The sequence below is a fragment of the Gastrolobium bilobum genome, unplaced genomic scaffold (assembly GCF_033153095.1).
Source record: "Gastrolobium bilobum isolate Gb01-03AN ecotype WA unplaced genomic scaffold, APGP_CSIRO_Gbil_v1 utg2184, whole genome shotgun sequence".
In the NCBI taxonomy this organism is placed as follows: Eukaryota; Viridiplantae; Streptophyta; class Magnoliopsida; order Fabales; family Fabaceae; genus Gastrolobium; species Gastrolobium bilobum.
In genome coordinates this window covers 524671-543763 of record NW_026899222.1, presented here as the reverse complement: position 1 = coordinate 543763, position 19093 = coordinate 524671, and the positions used below count along the sequence as shown (strand labels likewise).

The following is a 19093-nucleotide window of genomic DNA, read 5'->3' as shown; positions in this document are numbered from 1 at the left end:
AAAGAGTCGTCATGAATTCATTGAATTGCTCATGCAATGAAGTACTGTTCTCTCTTTGGACCAATTTTTTTACATACATTGAAGAGTAGTAGACTATAGCATTTTGGCTGGTTGCTCGTATAAATATAGGCAAACATTTTCTTATGTTTCAGTTTATATATATCTTCTGCCATAGAGACATTTACATAGTGGGATCCATCACCATTAAAAAAAAAAAAAAAAAAAAAAAAAAAACTTAAAAAAAAAAAAAATTAGTATGGCAACAGGAGATGATTTCTTAGCAAGTGACATGAGAAAATCATCTCCCATAAATACATTTATCTATATTATTTTGGATCTAGCTTAAAACATATACAGTGTAAAAGTGTTAATATGTTTGATCTTCTGCTTGTAAATTTGAAATTTAAATGATAACGATGGCTTGCTCAAGTAGATAATAATAATAATAAAATGAATTTTTTTTTCATGAAAACCGGTTAAATCTATAAATTTGATTCTTTAAAACAATGGCAAAAAAAATTAATTTAATGCTTTTTAATAAAATAATTACGCATTTATTACAGTTTTGAGAATAATTACAGATCTATTACACAATGTGACGCCTCTTTTAGGCGTCACATGAGACGCCCCATTGAGGCGTCTCACCCTAAGGGGAGGAATAAATCTTTGGTACTACTGTTGTACCAAAGATTTAGTGCATCCCACCAATGAAAATATTACATATCAGCTAAAATATTTTTTTTTTCTGTCAAATTTTTTTTCTCTCATCTGATATGTAAGGCTCTCATTCATGGGATGCACTGAATCTAGGTACAGAAGTAGTACCAAAGATTTATTCCAAGGGGAGACGCCCCAATGGGGCGTCATTCATCAGGTGTTGACACGTGTCATTTTTTTTTTCCATAACTTTTGAAAGCCATAACTTTTGACTCGGGTATCCAAATCAGGTAATTCTTTTTTGATTCCACATAACTTTACGAGACCTACGCAATGACATCTCATTTGATATATTTTATTTCTCACAAACATAATTTTAATTTGCAAGAATAGTATTATAAGAGCGGTTAAACCCAGAAGCCTCTGAGTTCTGGGTTTGTGATTTAATATAAAATAAATAAATAAAATTTTGATTTGTGATTTAAATTTTTTCTATAATTTTTTTTTATTATAACAAAAATTTGGTTTGTGATTTAAATTAAAAATAAAAATAAAAATTATTATTAATAAGAAAAACAAAATAAAGATTTGATTTGTGATTTAAACTACAAAATAAATTTGAAAAATCTGTAGAAATAAAGGAAATAATTAAATAAACATTCTAAATCTCTAAGGAAGAAGGATATTATTTTTGAAATTAATGATTAATGCTATAAGCTTCTGGGCTATTATTCGTGGTCTGAAATTAATGATGGCTTATAAATGTTTTTCAAAAATAAAATTACCTAAATTAGGCGTGATTGTCTCTTGATTGAAAACCAATTTAGAGGTGATTGGTGATGTGTCAGGTGTTGACACGTGTTGACAGTGTCACATTTTTAAATTCAGAAGCCTCAGAGTTCTGCGTTTGTGATTTAATATAAAAAATAAATCAAGATTTGATGTGTGATTTAAATTAAAAAAATAATTTTATTTTTATTTTTATTATAAAAAATTGGATTTGTGATTTAAATTAAAAGTAACAATTATTATTAATAAGGAAAACAAAATAAAAATTTGATTTGTTATTTAAACTCAAAAATCAATTTGAAAAATCTGTATTAATAAAGGAAATAATTAAATAAATATTCTAAATCTCTAAGGAAGAAGGATTACCTGATTTAAATTTAAATTATGTTTGTGAGAAATAAAATATATCAAATGAGATGTCATTGCGTAGATCTCGAAAAGTTATGTGGAATCAAAAAAAGAATTACCTGATTTGAATACCCGAGTCAAAAGTTATGGCCTTCAAAAGTTTTATGATTAAATAATTTTTTTTCTTGGAAAAAAAAATAATACGTGTCAACACCTGATAAGTGACGTCCCATTGGGGCGTCTCCGCTTAGGATGAGACGCCTCAATGGGGTGTCACACTCACATGTGACGCCCAAAAAGTGTGTCACATTGTGCAATAGTTCTGTAATTATTTCCAAAGCTGTAATAAATGCGTAATTATTTTATTAAAAAACATTAAACTAATTTTTTTGCCTTAAAACAATAGGAAAAATTACAACTTATTACCCTGTTCTTGGAATTTCAAGTAATCTAGTTACATTGTAGGCTAGTTTTAAGACAAAAATATATCTATATTCCTCGAACTATCATTGACTAGAAAAATATTCATTATTCAACTATTTATGTTGTTTTGGCCATCCCTTTAATGCCTAATAAGCTGGATCCAATATTAGTAGCTCACATCTATGGCATCCCATGATGAGCCATAAAGGTTTAACACAAAGAATTTCTCCTTTTATTTTTTCCTGTACTGATGCCCATTGTACACTAACAATTGGTGCCGCATGCCTAATCTCAAAGATTAGGCATGACTAAGTTAATAACTTTTCCCATTCTCTCTCCCACGTTTGAGAGAGATATCTCCTCTCTAAATACCTCTTTGTCTCATGGAAGTTGTCTCATGGAAGGGGCATCTATCATCCTATGTTCTTATGAGTTTTTACTTTGCAACAGTGTAGAGCCACCATAATCATTTTACACATATTCTCCCCTTTGATATATAGTACATGAGAAGCTTAAACAATATCTTGGTTTCAACCATTCTTATTATGAACATCCCTACATTGATATATTTTACCCTCCATGGAATACATCTATAACATGTAACATTGACGATTTAATACATCAGTTTAACTTAGAAGGAACAAATAAGTCACTTAATTTTATTTATTTTACCCACATTTTATAAATAATGTCACACGAATCCTATATTTTACTACGTTTAAAAAGAAATGCGTATTTCCGCTGCCGGCGCTGCGCTCCATTTAACTATCTCACCACCACTGTTCACCACCCTACCACCATGCGATTCTACTGCTAACCCCAGCCACCACTGCCAAATATTTTTTTTTTTTATTCGTCGTAAACCAATAACATAATTTAAGAGACATAATGTTGAGATATATAGTCCCACATTGGTTGTATGTGTAACTAATGTGAAGTTTATAAGGCCTTGGGCACTCTCACCCTTTGAGCTAGCTTTTGGGGTGGTGTATCCCAAGGTTCTTAACATGGTATCAGAGCCTCGCCGCCCCCCACTTTCTCTTGTGGCGCTTCTTAGCACAGGTAGGCTGGGCCTGTTGCATTGTCCACTCTTCAAGCCCAATGGGCTCTTGTGTGAGGGGGCGTGTTGAGATATATAGTCTCACATTGGTTGTATGTGCAACTAATGTGAAGTTTATAAGGCCTTGGGCACTCTCACCTAGCTTTTGGGGTGGTGTATCCCAAGGTTCTTTACACACAGTGAAACATGTATGTAAAATTAAATTGTAAATTTTTAACGAATCCATGGATAGTAGTATACTGCATGAACGAGTAATGCAGCCAGCCTAATTATATAATATATGAAAATTACATCTCAAGGGGAAAATAAGCTTTGACAACTCGACAAGGTTTATTCAATCAATAGGACAAAAAAACAAAAACAATAATTGAAACAAATAACAGGGAAACAAGCTATTGAAGTGAGCTACAACATTGTTGAAAAAAAAAAAAAAAAAAAAAAAAAAAAAAAAAACCCGACATAGAAATCAAAGGTTGGGTGTGCATGTGGCTTGGTTTTGTATGTGATGTTGGCCAAACGGAATGATTCTTTTTCCAGAGCACATAATAACAGCAAGTACGACCAACATAGTAATGAAGATGAGAACTACAAAGCCGAGACCAACCCACCAGTAGTACTCATCATGTGATGCATCGTTATAGGATTGCTGTACTGTGGTTTCTTGTAGTCTAAGAAGCATTGCTCTTGACATTATAACTTCAAACCTCACTCCAATTTTCGTATGGCGGCGTCTCCTCCTGTTTTTCGCTACATCTCTTTGCTACTATTTTATAAGAAAATATCCTTAATCCTATTGACTATTAGAAGAAAATCCGAAAAATAATAAACATTTCAATCAAATAAAATTTAAAGAGAAGATTTAGCTAATGCTACTCTTTGCCTGGAATTGTAATTTAAAGAGAAGATTTAGCTATTGTTTCCTTTTTCCGTTTATTTTAATTGATATTGATTGATTAAATTGATACTTAAATGGTTGACTGAATGTTCACGTGATACGTGCGACACCAATTTAATTTCTTAATAAAAAAAATGGGAAAAGTATTTCTTTTTTTTTTTAGAAATATTACAATCGATTCATTGATTCGCAATTAATCCGATTCGAGGCGGGTCCAAGATTAAGGCTTTAAACCCCTCCCAAAGGTGGTATTGAGGAGATTCAAACACATGCTCTCACCCCCACCTGCTTAGCTCCCATGCCCTAACTGAGTTACCACCATTTGGTGGAAAAGTATTTTTCATGTAATCCCAAAATAATATTATTTTGGTATTCAGGATCATAGTTATTTGTATTTTGAGATACACGATATGATACGATTTATAAGCCCTACGATACGTATCGTGATGTGTATCAGAAAGGGGTTCATATCAAACGATACGATACGAATACGATACAAAAATTAAATAAAAATCCGTAACTTTTAATATAAAATAAAGAAATAAAGATGTGATTTGCGATTTAAATTAAAAAAAACCTAAAAAAAATATTTTTTGGAAGAGGATGATAGATTAGTTGTCACTAATATATGCTAATAATAATAATAGTGATAATATTAGTCTTAATGACTGATGAGTAAGAGAATAACTGGTTGCACTTTAATTACTTATCTATTTTGCTTATGGGATCTTTCCTGGAATTTGGATTTATATGATATTAATTATATTATATATTTGTAAATTATTTTTTATTATATTTTTATATCTTACTATTCAATACGATTCAGTGTACATGATACAAAAAATAGGCCAAACGATACACGATCGATTCAACAACATTGTTTAGGATTAAAAATAAAGGGTAGCTTACCAAAAAAATAAAAGAAATAAATGGTATTTCAGACCATCATTGAGAGGGGTTTAAAGTCTTAATCCTGGATCCGCTCAAATAGGATTGCTTCTCATAAAGATAACTATGGTTTATCCAAAAATAAATAAATAAAGGGTATTTTATTTATTTTTCTCTTGTATTATGAATTTTACTAAAATATCCTTATTTTTATCTTAAACCCTAAAACGAAGTCGTTCTGGAAATGCAGGAGATAAAATTATCTCCCATGATAAGGAAAAATGTTAATCCCTACAAAAATATCGTAAAAATCAATCATTTTTAAAATTAATTAATATAACACTTTCTTTGGTTAACCAGATTAAAAAAAAGAAAATAACATTTTCAATAATCCCAAAAATGTACTCTTTTTAAATTATTTAATAAATCATGTTTAAAATTAACCAAATTAGCAAGACATAAAAGAATATTTAATTGTAGAGAAAATTAATGGTAAGGACGAGTAAAGATGAATATTTAATTTTATGAAACACAAAAGTTTAAATTATTAGAAAGCATCACACAAAATTCATTTAAAGACGGGGAACATAATATTTCACTTAATAGACAAAAATATTCTGAATAAAAGTAGGAGTCGCCAATATGAATAAATAGCAACTCATTAATAAGTAATATTCATTTGTAAATTTTCCATAATTTCATTTTTTTGAAAGAACTTTATTTGACATTTGTTGGCTTGTTGCTGCTAGTCAATCAATGAAACAAATGACTACTCAATAATAATTAATAACTATTCGCAGTTTTCTTAACTTTACTTGATTCGTTTACATAGGTAACTATTTTTTTTAACGAGACGTAAATTTATTTTGATCTTTTGGAATACAAATAATTATTCTTAACGAGTAATGTAATATATAGGGAAGTTGGTCCTTCCGTGTTAAAAAAGACATGACATGACCATACTAAAGTGTATTAATGATGATAAAAGAGTAGAGAAAAAATATATTAAAATTGATAGTTATTAAACCATAATCATTGATTTACCTATGATTATGATTATCCTACATAACCATTTTGAGAAAAAAATTGATAGTCAATTAGATCGAGTAAAAGTGATTCTTAGATAAACTATAGTAATGGAAACTATCGATTTATTTAAAAGTTAATAATAATGTAAATTTATTTGAATTTAAATTTTGACTGTCTAATATTTTTCAATTCTTAAAAGTTATCGTTAATAACCATAGAGTTGGCCAAATGATGTTAGTTCAGTTGGTAGCAACACGGAGCTGAGTAAGTGGAAAAGAAATGCCTCGGTTCGATCTCCACATGTCACCTTTGGAGGAATTTAAATATTTTCACATCTGACTCGTCCCACACTCCGGATTAGTCCAATAGTCGACTTAAAGAGTCAAAACATATGAGGAGGGAACCAACCCTCCTCAAAGAGGTAATTAGAGTTGAGTTAACTTCAAAAAAAAAATAACCATAGAGATGCATGATGGTTTTTTTGACCCTCTTGCCTTTTTTACAATGAAAATTATCATTATGTCATCGTTTCAAAATATTTCACTCATAAACCCACTAGGGCTAGCCTAGTGGTGGTGGGGTGTGTGTGTTGCAGTTCAATTCCCATGTACTTCAAAAAAAAAAAAAATTCACTCATATGCCCCCCGTTGACCAAGTCATATTCTTGAATATATGACTTTATACTAGAGTATTTTGCGAAAAAATATACATACTCGAGCATATTAAAGAATATTCGAATATTATTTATAATATGAGTTTTGGGAAGCATTATTTACTTGAGTATCCGGGTGGCATACTCGAGTATATGTGACGGTGTTGAGATATATAGTCTCACATTGGTTGTATGTGCAACTAATGTGGAGTTTATAAGGCCTTGGACACTCCCACCCTTTGAGCTAGCTTTTAGGGTGGTGACCTCAAGGTTCTTTACATGGTATCAGAGCCTCGCCGCCCCCCACTTTCTCTTGTGGCGTTTCTTAGCACAGGTAGGTTGGGCCTGTTGCATTGTCCACTCTTTAAGCCCAATGGGCTCTCGTGTGAGGGGGCGTGTTGAGATATATAGTCCCACATTGGTTGTATGTGCAACTAATGTGGAGTTTATAATGCCTTGGACACTCCCACCCTTTGAGCTAGCTTTTAGGGTGGTGACCTCAAGGTTCTTTACAGACGGATTAGGTTTTTTTAAAACCCTCCTTTCAATTCTTCGTGCCCCTTCCTTTTTATCCTTTTCTACAACATTATAATGATCTGGAGAAGAGAGGAGGGAGAAAAGAAGCATTAAATAAGCCTTCATTTCATGTTATTCAGTGAAAAACGAGTGCCAAATTGCTGGGAGTGGACACAATTGAGATTGGAGATGCCAAATTCTTGTGAAAGAAATGAAAGAAGACATAATAATGCCGTTGAGGAGATAGGAAAATAGAAAAGTCCAGGAGTTTTAAGAAAGGGTAGATGCATTACTTGGATGGAGTTGTTAAATTTATTTTTATGTTTTTTCATTTTAACAAGTTGACATCATATATCAAAGTTTTAATTGCTCACATGCGGGAATTTTTTAATATGCTCTAGGATTATCATGGTCCTTCTACTTAAAATTTGACATTTGGACAATTTTTTTTCTCTCTTCTCTCACTTCTCTCCTCAACTTTTTCTTTCTTTTTTTTACTTCAGCTCCACCAAATCTTTTTTGCTCCCGGACCACATAAATATCGCTCGGAGATGCTAAACGTCACGCGTGTAACTCCATATTTCAAAATCTAATTAATGCATCTACCATTTTTGGAGGGTTTATATAATTGATCGAGGGTTTAAATAATGAAAACAATTATTTTGAGCTATATCGATGTGAACTATAATTAAAGATAGAATGATCGATCAACCATTTTTGGTTTGGTTAGTCGATGAGGAATAAACGTTTCATTTGTAGTGAAGTATTTTTTTTTTCAAAGTTGTTTTCTAAGATAAATTGCGTTAGTTTTATATTAGACTTTAATGTTAGACATGAATTTTATTTTTTAATAAATCAATGGCAAACCATAGTTCAAGTTTTACAATTTTTTATTGGTTAAAATTATATTATTTTATATAAATTAAAATATTATTTTTTTATATATTACAAAACATGTTTCTAATATAATTAAATTTAACTCACAAAAAGTATAATGTTTTAAATTAAAAATTTAATATGAAACTATTATTATTATAGTTTTTGTTTAAAAAATAAAAACTACAAGTCAGTTTAAAAAACATTCAATGGCTTATTTGTAACGCTACATTGTACTGGAGTATTTAATGTAATACTCGAGTAAAAACTTCAATCCATTAAATATACTCGAGTATATGAATTTATATATAAGTATGGAGTTTAGTCGGTGATTAAGTGCCTATTTGGATATATTTTTTAAGTTAGAAGTTACTTATAAATATAAGTTAAGCCAAACAGATTTTGAGAAAAAAATTTATAATAAAAAGTTTTTTTTTTATAATGAAGAAAAAAGCTAAAAGTTAAAAGCTCTTAAAAAGAGCTTTTTTTAAGCTTTTATATATTTTTCTTGAATTGTGTGCTTTAAAAAAAATAAAAACTATAAAGATAGAGAGATATAATTTTCTTGAAGTATGAGCTTTTAAGTTACTTTAAGCTAAATTTTTTATGTAATTAACAAACAGCTTATAGTTTGTTTTTGTAAGCTCTTTTTTTCAACTTCGGCTTATAAGTACTTTCTACCTTAAAAAAAATTATCCAAACAAGCTCTAAATTGGAAAGATTGATGTAATATTTAGGGAAAAAATCAAATTTTTTAAATAATTTAAAAACAAGGACATAGTGATAATTTTTATGTTAAAAAACGGCATAAAGCCGTTGAATGATAGTAACAAAATAATACACACAACATGACAACAAGAAACTTATAACATAAAAAACTATATATATGGTGTCTTGCATCCATTCAACCATAACATCCATTGTATTTCAATCATATAAAACGAAAATCACTAAATATTCCAAACTCTTACTTATTTCATAAACACTGTCATCAAACTTTAATTAACACAAGCATATAAAGAACATCAGAGTTGGTCAGAAACCATGAATCTTGACCTGGTCCTTTCTGACAAGGCCAGCTTGAACGAGGAACTGAGAAACGTTCTTGCGCTGATCACCTTGGAGTTGGATAATCTTGCCAAGTTCCTTGTCATGCACAACATTGCCGTTGCAGCAGAACACTTTCTTAAGGTCCTTGAGGATCTTCTCGTAGCTGAACTCTTTCTTCAGCCCTTGCACTGTGGTAAGACTCTTCTTCCCATTCCTCTGTTGTATGCGAACATGCACATACTCTTTGGCCCCAGGAGCATCTGATTCTTTAGCCTCAGCAAATGGGTCGAAAGTGCTGGGAATCTGAACATGCGTATCAACCATGTACTTTGCTTTGTCGAATACTTATAACCAAAACCCAACGCACAAGTTATAATGCAACACTACAACAAAACAACACCAAAAGTCATGCCAATATCAGACTACAAGAAATAAAAAAGCTTCTTGGTTTTAATGAATAATTGTCAAACACCAAACACACCTTTAATTTCCGTCACATCATATAATTCATTTATGAAAAATACTAGTCTCGTGTTGTAAAAGACTAGTATCTTATGTCATAGGCACAAAGTATGTGGAGCCCGCTCTTTTAAAATAAATAAATAAACGAACGGAATCCACATGCTTTGTGTCTATAACATGAGATATTAGTCTTCTACAATACGAGACTAGTATTCCCCTTCATTTATATAAAAAAGCTAGAAAATTTTATTAAAAACATCTATCTTGTGTATGAGACATCAAACTTGGAACATAATCTTTCACTGAACACAAATAAAAGTTTTAAACAAGAATTTTTCAGACAAAGTATGAAACATGAGGTAAGAGAAGATCTCACGTTGGAGGAGAGACAAACCTGAAAGAGAAGAAGGCTTGTAAACAAAGTAGAAGCGATCGAATTGGGAAGAATATGGAAAGTGGGGTGGGGTATATATAGCGGGTGAGGCGGGGTGTGTGTGTGTTTGCGTGAGCAAATTGCATGAAATTTATTTCCTTCCTTACTCATGCAAAACAACTTTTGATACTAATTTAGGCCATGTTACATATATATGTCGAATATTAATTTACATGGATAAAATAAAAAGTTCTTATATAATATATTTTCACAAATTGCAAATGGGTCTAAAACGGTGGTTAATTGAGATATTGATGACGTGCTGAATATAAGGTGCTTTTGGGTGAATGGAGTATCGTATTCTTGAAAGGATTGACAACTTGTGGTAAGGCACCCAAACACCAGATAATTTGTGAGGCGGTAGTGGTAGAGAATGAGGGTAAGAATAATCTTGACTCAAAGTGCTTTTGAGATTATGTTCCTTTTTTTCTCCTATATATCCTTTGCTGACGGCTATAGATAAGAATTTTTTTTTTTATAATTAGTATTCCCAATTTGTATTATTTTATACTTTTTATCTGTAGAATATCAAAAGAGAGGTCAGGACAAAAAGTATTTCTTATCTGATAAGGAAATTTATAAGTTGATTTTTGTTATTTGTGGTTAAAATAGAAAAAGGAGGATCGAAAATGAATAGTTTATGGCTTTTTTGGTGACGTTCTTGCTTTTTATTTTTAAATTTTACTTTATAAAATTATTTTACAGAATAAAAATATAAAAAACTTATTTAATGAGATTTGTTTTGAGAGTTTTTAATGAGATTTGTTTTGAGAGTTTAATGGCGGTGGATTGAAGTGGAAGTAGAGAATTTATGAAGAAAAAAACAAGAAAACAAATTCACCAAAAAAAAAAAAAAAACAAGAAAACTAAAACATGTTATTGATTTTCTATTCCGAAAATAAATTTTCAAAATAATAAGATAAAAATTAGCTAACCTAATAAGTTTTGTTAGCAAGAACAGAAATGAAACAAACCAATTATGCTAGAGAGAGAGAAAGAAATTATGCAAGAAATTTTCCATAGCAAACACCCAATTGGCACTGTTTTGTTTTCTTTTGTTTTTCTCTATCTGATTCTGTTGGGAGTTGTTAGGCAGCCGGCGGCAATCCACTTGCGCCATGCCGTTATCATCGGCCAAAATAGCACGTTTAAGTTGGGTGGCAACTCCCAACACGATTAACAAGTTTGACTTCTATAAAACACTCATAAGAACATTTTAAGTTTTAAATATTATATGCGTAAGTTAAATACAATTATGTCTAACTTACAACTCTCTACATAATATTCTAATTCTAAGTTGTTTTGAATATAAAATGAACTAATCCCAAACACACAAATACAATTAGACCTTGGTACTCACGCAGGCGAGTAACCTGGTAAAAAGGTCGAAATATAACTAATACAAACATGCATGATGAACAACTACTACAACAAAGAAGTAGGGGCGTGCAAAATAACTAAAAAATTGGGTCGAATTATGAACCGAACTGTTTCATAAAATAATCGATTTTTAAAAATTAGTTCACGAACCAAACCGGTTCTTAGAACCGGTTTAAGAACCGAACCGGTTTAATAACCAAACCGTTTCTGAACCGAATCGGTTTTTAGAACCGGTTTAATAACCAAACTGTTTCTGAACCGAATCGAACCATTTTCAAACCGAACCAAATTAATTTTTCATAACTTTATTTTTTAATTTTTTAATTTTTTAACTTTTTTTCTTTTCAAAAGAGGGTTGACCCGAACCGGTTTCAAACCGGATCCGAACGACTTCTTAACTGAACCGAACCAATTTTGAACCGAACTGAACCATTTAAACCAATTCGGTTCGGTTTTTCAAAAAATCCAGTTCGGTTCGACCCATGCACGCCCCTAATTAGGGTTACTATCAATGTTATTACCAATCAATTTCACCGTTAGATTGATTATGTTGATCCAACGATTATATTTATTTTCATCCCAATCAATTTCACCGTTAGATTGATTATGTTGATCCAACGGTTATATTTATTTTCATCTTTGTATGGTTATGATTCCCCATATTTAATACTTTATATTTATTTCGACTTTTGTATGGTTATGATTTTTCATATTTAATACTTTTACATTAAATATGGGGATCATAACCATACAAAGATAGAAAATAAATATAACCGTTAGATCAACATAATCGATCTAACGGTGAAATTGATTGGTAGTAACCCTAATTGGTTGTTATGAGCTTTAATTTTCCTCATTCTATTTTATTTTTCCGTGAGTATTTTTTTCTCCTCCATCTTCATTATCCAAACCTAACCGCAGAGAGCTTTATTCGACACCCATTGTTTGTATCTACATATTGATTCATCTCCTCTTAAACCCTATTAGTTGAGAGAAAAGGTACTGAAAAAATATAACTGAATATTCATCTTCATTCAAGTGAGTAAAAAGTACAAGGGAACGTTCTACTTATAACAAGGAAAAATAACAGAATGCTAAAAAGGTGCTCAGCACATGCATGAGCCAGCCTGGTACCAAAGAGCGCCAGATTAGTTACAACAGCAAAGTTAAAAATAAGAAAATAACAAATAAAGGAAAATACAATATTAATAGCCCCCCTCAAGATGGAGAGTATATGTTTAAAACTCCCATCTTGGACAACAGAGTAGAAAACTTAGAAGGAAGAAGAGGCTTAGTGAATAAATCAGCAAGTTGCTTGGAGGAAGAAACTGGGAAAGTCTTCAAATGACCCTTAAGGATGTGCTCTCGAACGAGGTGACAATCAATTTCAATATGCTTCGTGCGTTCATGGAAAACCGGATTGGCAGCCAGATGAAGAGCAGAAAGATTGTCACAAAAAAGATGAGCAGGTCCATGATGAAGAATACAAAAATCCCGAAGCAGAGAAAACAGCCATAGCAACTCACAGGTGACATGTGCCATTGAACGATACTCGGCCTCTGTAGAAGAACGAGATACAGTTGACTGCTTTTTAGACTTCCAAGAAACAAGGGAATCACCAATGAAGACACAGTAGCCGGAAATGGACCGACGGCTATCCGGGCAAGAAGCCCAATCAGAATCACAAAAAGCATTGAGCTGTATAGAAGAGGTTGAAGAAAAGAACAGGCCTTGTCCAACAGTGAGCTTAATGTAACCAAGTAACCGGTGTGCAGCTTGAAGATGAGGCACACGTGGAGAGGCCATGAACTGACTTAGATGAGTCACGGCATAAGAAAGGTCAGGTCTTGTAATTGTGAGGTAAATCAGTCTTCCAATCAGCCTTCGATAGATGGAAGGATCTGAAAGAAGCTCACCAGTATTGATGGAAAGTTTGAGACCAGCATCCATTGGAGTAGTCCTTGGCTTGCATCCCAGTTGGCCAGAATCCTTAAGAATTTGCAAGGCATAATGACGTTGGCAAACAGAAATGCCTGTTGTATTGCGAGCCACTTCAAGACCCAAAAAATATTTCAAACAACCAAGATTTTTTAATTGGAACCTGCTGTTAAGAAGCTCAGTAACCTGTTGCACTTCATTAGAATTGTTAGAGGCAACTATTATGTCATCTACATAAACTAAAATAGCAGTAAATGAAGTTGATGTAGAATGAACAAATAGAGAGTGATCAGATTGAGACTGAATAAAACCAAGGTCCAGTAAAGTAGAAGAAAACTTCGCAAACCATTGGCGGGAAGCTTGGCGAAGACCATATAAAGATTTATGGAGCCTGCAAACAGCATTGGGAGGCATAGAAGTGAGCTTCGAAGAATAACCAGGAGGAATGGTCATGTAAACCTCCTCAAGCAAATCCCCGTGGAGGAATGCATTATTTACATCAAGCTGAACAAGAGTCCAATTATGGACAGCAGCAAGAGCAAGTAAAACCCGCACAGTCGTCAGTTTTGCAACTGGAGAAAAAGTATCCAAAAAATCCACACCTTCCTGTTGGGTATACCCCTTAGCTACTAAACGAGCCTTATACCTTTCCAAAGAGCCATCCGAATTATATTTCACTTTGTAAACCCAGCGGCAGCCAACAGCATTCATGCCAGGAGGAAGAGAAACTACTGTCCAAGTGTGGTTATGCTCAAGGGCTGATAATTCAGAATTCATAGCAAGCTGCCATTCTGGTAATTGAGAAGCCTCAGAATAAGAAGAGGGTTCAAAGTGACCAGAAATGGAGTTAACAAAAGCTGTATGAGAGGGAGACAGCCGATTGTAAGAAACAGAACCAGAAATGGGATGATTGGTAGAGCAAACATAATCATTAAGATGAGAGGGGGCAGTGTGGGTGCGTTGAGGCCGCAAGGGGGCAGGAGCAGCCTCGGTTGGGGACACTGCAGTAATAGGATGAGGTAAAGCTGGCCAAAAATTGTCAGGGGAAGAAGGCAAAGAAGAATTAATTTTAAAGGGGAAAATGGTCTCAAAAAAGGTAACATCACGAGAGATAAAAACAGTATTGGACTGAAGGTCAAGGAGTTTATAGCCTTTGTAGCCAGGTGGGTAGCCAAGGAAAACAGCGGGTAAGGCACGGGGAGAGAATTTGTGTCTATTTTTGGGAAGTGTAGAGCTGTAACAAAGACAGCCAAATACCCGGAGATGAGTATAGGAAGGGGGTTTATGGCAAAGGAGTTCAAAAGGGGTTTTGAAAGCCAGCAAGGGGGATGGAGTTCTGTTGATAAGATATGCAGCAGTAAGAACGCAATCCTGCCAAAAAGGTAGAGGAACATTGGATTGAAAATGTAAGGAGCGAGCAACATTAAGCAAATGTTGATGCTTTCGCTCAACCACAGAGTTCTGCTGTGGGCGATCCACACATGAGTGGAAAACCTGAATGCCCTTTGAAGAGTAAAAAGAGGGTAAATTGAGCTCAGGGGCATTATCACACCGTATGGACTGAATGGAAAGACCATACTGAGTGTGGATAAGATTGTAGAAGGAAGGAAAAATAGAAGAAAAATCAGATTTTCTTCGAAGAAAATAAATCCAGGTAAACCTAGTTGAATCATCAACTAAGGTTAAAAAATACCTAGAACCTTCAACCGAGTGAGTGGAGAAGGGACCCCAAATATCACAATGCACAAGCATAAACGGAGAAGCAGAGAGTTTGGGGTCTAATAAAAAAGGGAGACGTTTCTGCTTAGCAAGGGGACAAACAGCACAATGATGTGAAACAGGCAAATAATCAGAAAAACCCAAAGCATTTTTCATTGAATTTAAAACAGAAACAGATAAGTGACCCATTCTGGAATGCCATAGAACAGGATCCTTTACAGTAATAGAAGAACATAGGGGAGGGGGAAAAGTAGAAACAGAAGAACACTGGGGATGGGGAACATCAGTTTTGGGAAGAGAGGTACAATCTAAAATATAGAGATCACCGCATCTCTTAGCTATCCCAATCAGCTTGGCCGTAACACGGTCCTGAAGCAAACAAGAAGAAGCACAAAAATTAGCCACAACAGAAGAATCACGAGTTAAAGAAGGAATAGAGAGGAGATTAAACAAAAAAGAGGGTACAAAAAGAACATGCAAAAGAGAAAGAGATGCAGTGAGGGAAATATCCCCAACAGCAGAGACAACAGCAGAAGAGCCATTAGGAAAAGTGACCAGAGAATTAGATGGAGAAGAAGAGACAAAAAAATCTTTGGAGACACAAACGTGATGGGTAGCTCCAGTGTCGAGGACCCAGCACGAAGAAGGAAAAGGAAAAAGGGGCTTACCGCTGAAGCTCGCGACCGATGGAGCGACGGAAGGAGCGACGGAGGACTCAACGGTGGAAGAGGAAGCAGAACTCTGTTGGATGAGGGAGATCAACTGGTTATACTGTGTAGGGGTGAAAGCCAGAGGTGTGTCGGTGGATGAGGGATTAGGGGATTTGGGCTGAGATAGGTGGGGTGCAACAGAATGGGCAAAATGGGCCTGAGGAGAATGGGCCATATGAGGAAAATTGGGCTTCGGGTTCCTGGGCTTGTAGCCAGGAGGGAACCCATGAAGCTTAAAGCACTTCTCCCTTGTGTGTCCAGAGAGATGACAGTAGGTGCAAACGGGCCGTGGACGCCGCTGAGTAGTGATGGCCATGGACGCCGGAGCTTGATCGGCGGTGGTGACAGAACCCATAAAGGGAGTTTCCGGAGCAGCAATAACCGGTAAGGAAACAGAGATCTGGCGTTGACGTTCCTCCTGAATCACCATGGAAAAGACCTTGGCAAGAGATGGCAAAGGATCGATCAACAGGATCTGAGCACGGGCAGCGGAGAAGGAATCATTGAGGCCAATTAGAAATTGAATGACATGATCCTGATCCCTGCGATTGTTCATATCACGAAGAGCGCCACAGGAGCAATGAGGCAGGGGAAGATACTCTTGAAGCTCATCCCAGAAGACCTTCAACTTGCCATAGTAACTATTGATATCAAGAGAACCTTGACATAGAGAAGCAATTTGTTGTTTAAGCTGGAAAATCCGAGGACCATTGGCCTGAGAGTAACGAGTCTTCAGGTCAGCCCACACTTCAAAAGCATTAGAGAAATACAATAGGCTGTCGGAAATATCCTTTGAAACAGAATTCAATATCCAGGAAATCACCATTGAATTACAACGGTTCCAACAAGAAAAAAGGAGATCCGAAGAAGGAGGGCGAGAAAGGGAACCATCAACGAAAATAAGCTTGTTCTTGGCAGTAAGAGCCAGAAGCATGGCACGATTCCAAGAATTATAATTGGAACCGGAAAGAGGGGTGGCGACAAGAATCAAACCAGGATGGTCACCCCCGTGTAAAAAGTAAGGGCTGGAAGAATCCTCCATGGCAGGAGAACTTCCAGAGGAAGAATCCACGGGAGGAGGACGTGCAGCGGTGTTCGAGCCACGAGCCATAGAAAAGGCAAGGGCTAAACAAATTCATCTGATACCATATTAGTTGAGAGAAAAGGTACTGAAAAAATATAACTGAATATTCATCTTCATTCAAGTGAGTAAAAAGTACAAGGGAACGTTCTACTTATAACAAGGAAAAATAACAGAATGCTAAAAAGGTGCTCAGCACATGCATGAGCCAGCCTGGTACCAAAGAGCGCCAGATTAGTTACAACAGCAAAGTTAAAAATAAGAAAATAACAAATAAAGGAAAATACAATATTAATAAACCCCAATCTCCATTATTGGAAGTTGGAACATTTGCTTCTTCCTCCATCATCGGTTCAGTTGAGTCGCAATCCATACATATCTAGATCTAGACCAGACGCAGCCAGCCGACAGCTGCTCGCAAGTCGCATTTTCAACCAGACCTTATTGAGTGCCCACTCTTCATTAATTTCCTGGATCCGCCACTGATGTCTTCGGTATTGGATAAGATACAAACTCTGTCGACCATTGTCACAGACTCTATATATAATTCAAACAATTATGAAGGATTGATTAGGCTACATGAATTAGCTCATGACTTCAAGGTAGCGTAGTCTTTCCCTGCACATTTTTTCTTCCCCTGCGTTCAAAGTTAAATAGAAGGTTGTGGTGGGAAATGTGAGAAAGAGATAAGAATGAAATTTACGAGTTGGAGGTCTTTGTTGTACAAAAGGATTGGACATGACAGATCCATCGGGGGCCAAGCCAAGCAAAGCAATGCCGCTAGCTCCACCTCATCATTCAATTTATCACCTTACTTGAAATCACCATTTTCAACTAATTAACGCTGTCGTTTGCTTTCTTCCAACATTCCGCAATTTCTCCCTCTCACTCCCGCTTCAAATCAAAATTTCAATATATGCCTGCTTTTCTCATTTTCTCAAAAAAGATAGGGAGACCTGCTACACCTCCCTTCGTAAACTTCAATGGTTATTATGGTGCTAGGTGGGAGTCGATCCTTTCACCCTATATTATTTTCTATATTTTCGTTTATTCTTTGGGATTATTGTTTGTTCCCAATGTTATTAAACTCTAACTGTAACAAAATGTTACAAATATACTCGAAAGTAAGAAGTGTTTATCCTTTTAAATAACACAACTTATATCCTTTCATTCTCACAAAGAGAGGTGAGACTCACACCTATATTTTTTTTTGTCAACTCTCTCTCCTCCTTTATCTATCTCTTTCTCTCCATAACATAATTTTACATCCTTTAAAATGACACACATTTTTTCCATACTCAAATATCTGTAACAAAATGATACAAATTTCAAATATTTTAATATAAAAAATAATAAATTACATATCATTGTTTAATAAAAGATCAATCAAACATATAATACTTGTGACACTCGTGCTTCAGGTTTAGTAGACGACATCTCTAACTATAAATCAAATCAAAATTTTCTACATATTGTATAACCAAAATAATATTAGTATTGTCGGTACATGACCTATGTAAGTCAATAAACAACATATCACTCAAATATTTCAAACCACTTGTGTGTGTGTGTGTGAGTAAAAAAAAGAAAACAACAATTGATAAGAATAAACCATTTTTTTTATGAATCAGGCCGAGTTATCGATTTTTACAAAAATTAGACAGGTCACACTAGTTCCATTACATGGCTGATCCAATATGAAAATCGGACTGGTTATATGATCGATTCATCGATTTTCGGATCGATTTGATTTTTATAACATTACTTTGTCCTTTTAAAAGATATAAAGTTGTGTCATTTTAAGTAAGAGAAAGAGATAGACAGTGAAAATTATGGGAGGAGAGAGTGAGAAGTTTTTCTTTTCAATTTAAATTTTAAATAAAAAAGACTAGTTTTAATTAAAATGACAATCCTTCAAAAGGACGAATATTTTTTCCTTATTTTTTCTCACATTTATTTTAATATACTTTCTCATTATTATTAATTTGTACATAAATAATTTAATTTTCTCTTGTATAATTTAATATTACAGGAGAGAATTAATTCCAAGTATAACCTATATAATTCTTTAAGAAACAATTTTCACTTTTTTTTATTCTATACTTTTTTAAAAAAAAAAATTGTTAGGGTAATACAACAGCTATCATGCTATAACAAAATAATATCGAGTTACATTTATCTCAAATA

The 19093-nt window shown here is 34.1% G+C and overlaps 1 protein-coding gene across 1 annotated transcript; it reads right to left on the bottom strand.

The window, feature by feature from the left end:
• Positions 1 to 8954: 8954 nt before the first annotated feature.
• Positions 8955 to 10198, bottom strand: LOC133288488 (protein translation factor SUI1 homolog). Its single transcript, XM_061486254.1, has 2 exons — positions 10040 to 10198; positions 8955 to 9566 (listed from the first exon to the last, which is right to left on the bottom strand). The coding sequence occupies exon 2, from the start codon at positions 9505 to 9507 to the stop codon at positions 9169 to 9171; it is 339 nt and encodes a 112-aa protein (XP_061342238.1). The 5' UTR covers positions 9508 to 9566; positions 10040 to 10198; the 3' UTR covers positions 8955 to 9168.
• Positions 10199 to 19093: the final 8895 nt, after the last annotated feature.

Coding starts and splice junctions, on each gene's coding strand:
- LOC133288488 (XM_061486254.1), bottom strand. CDS start 9,507: ATGGTTGATACGCATGTTCAGATTCCCAGCACTTTCGACCCATTTGCT.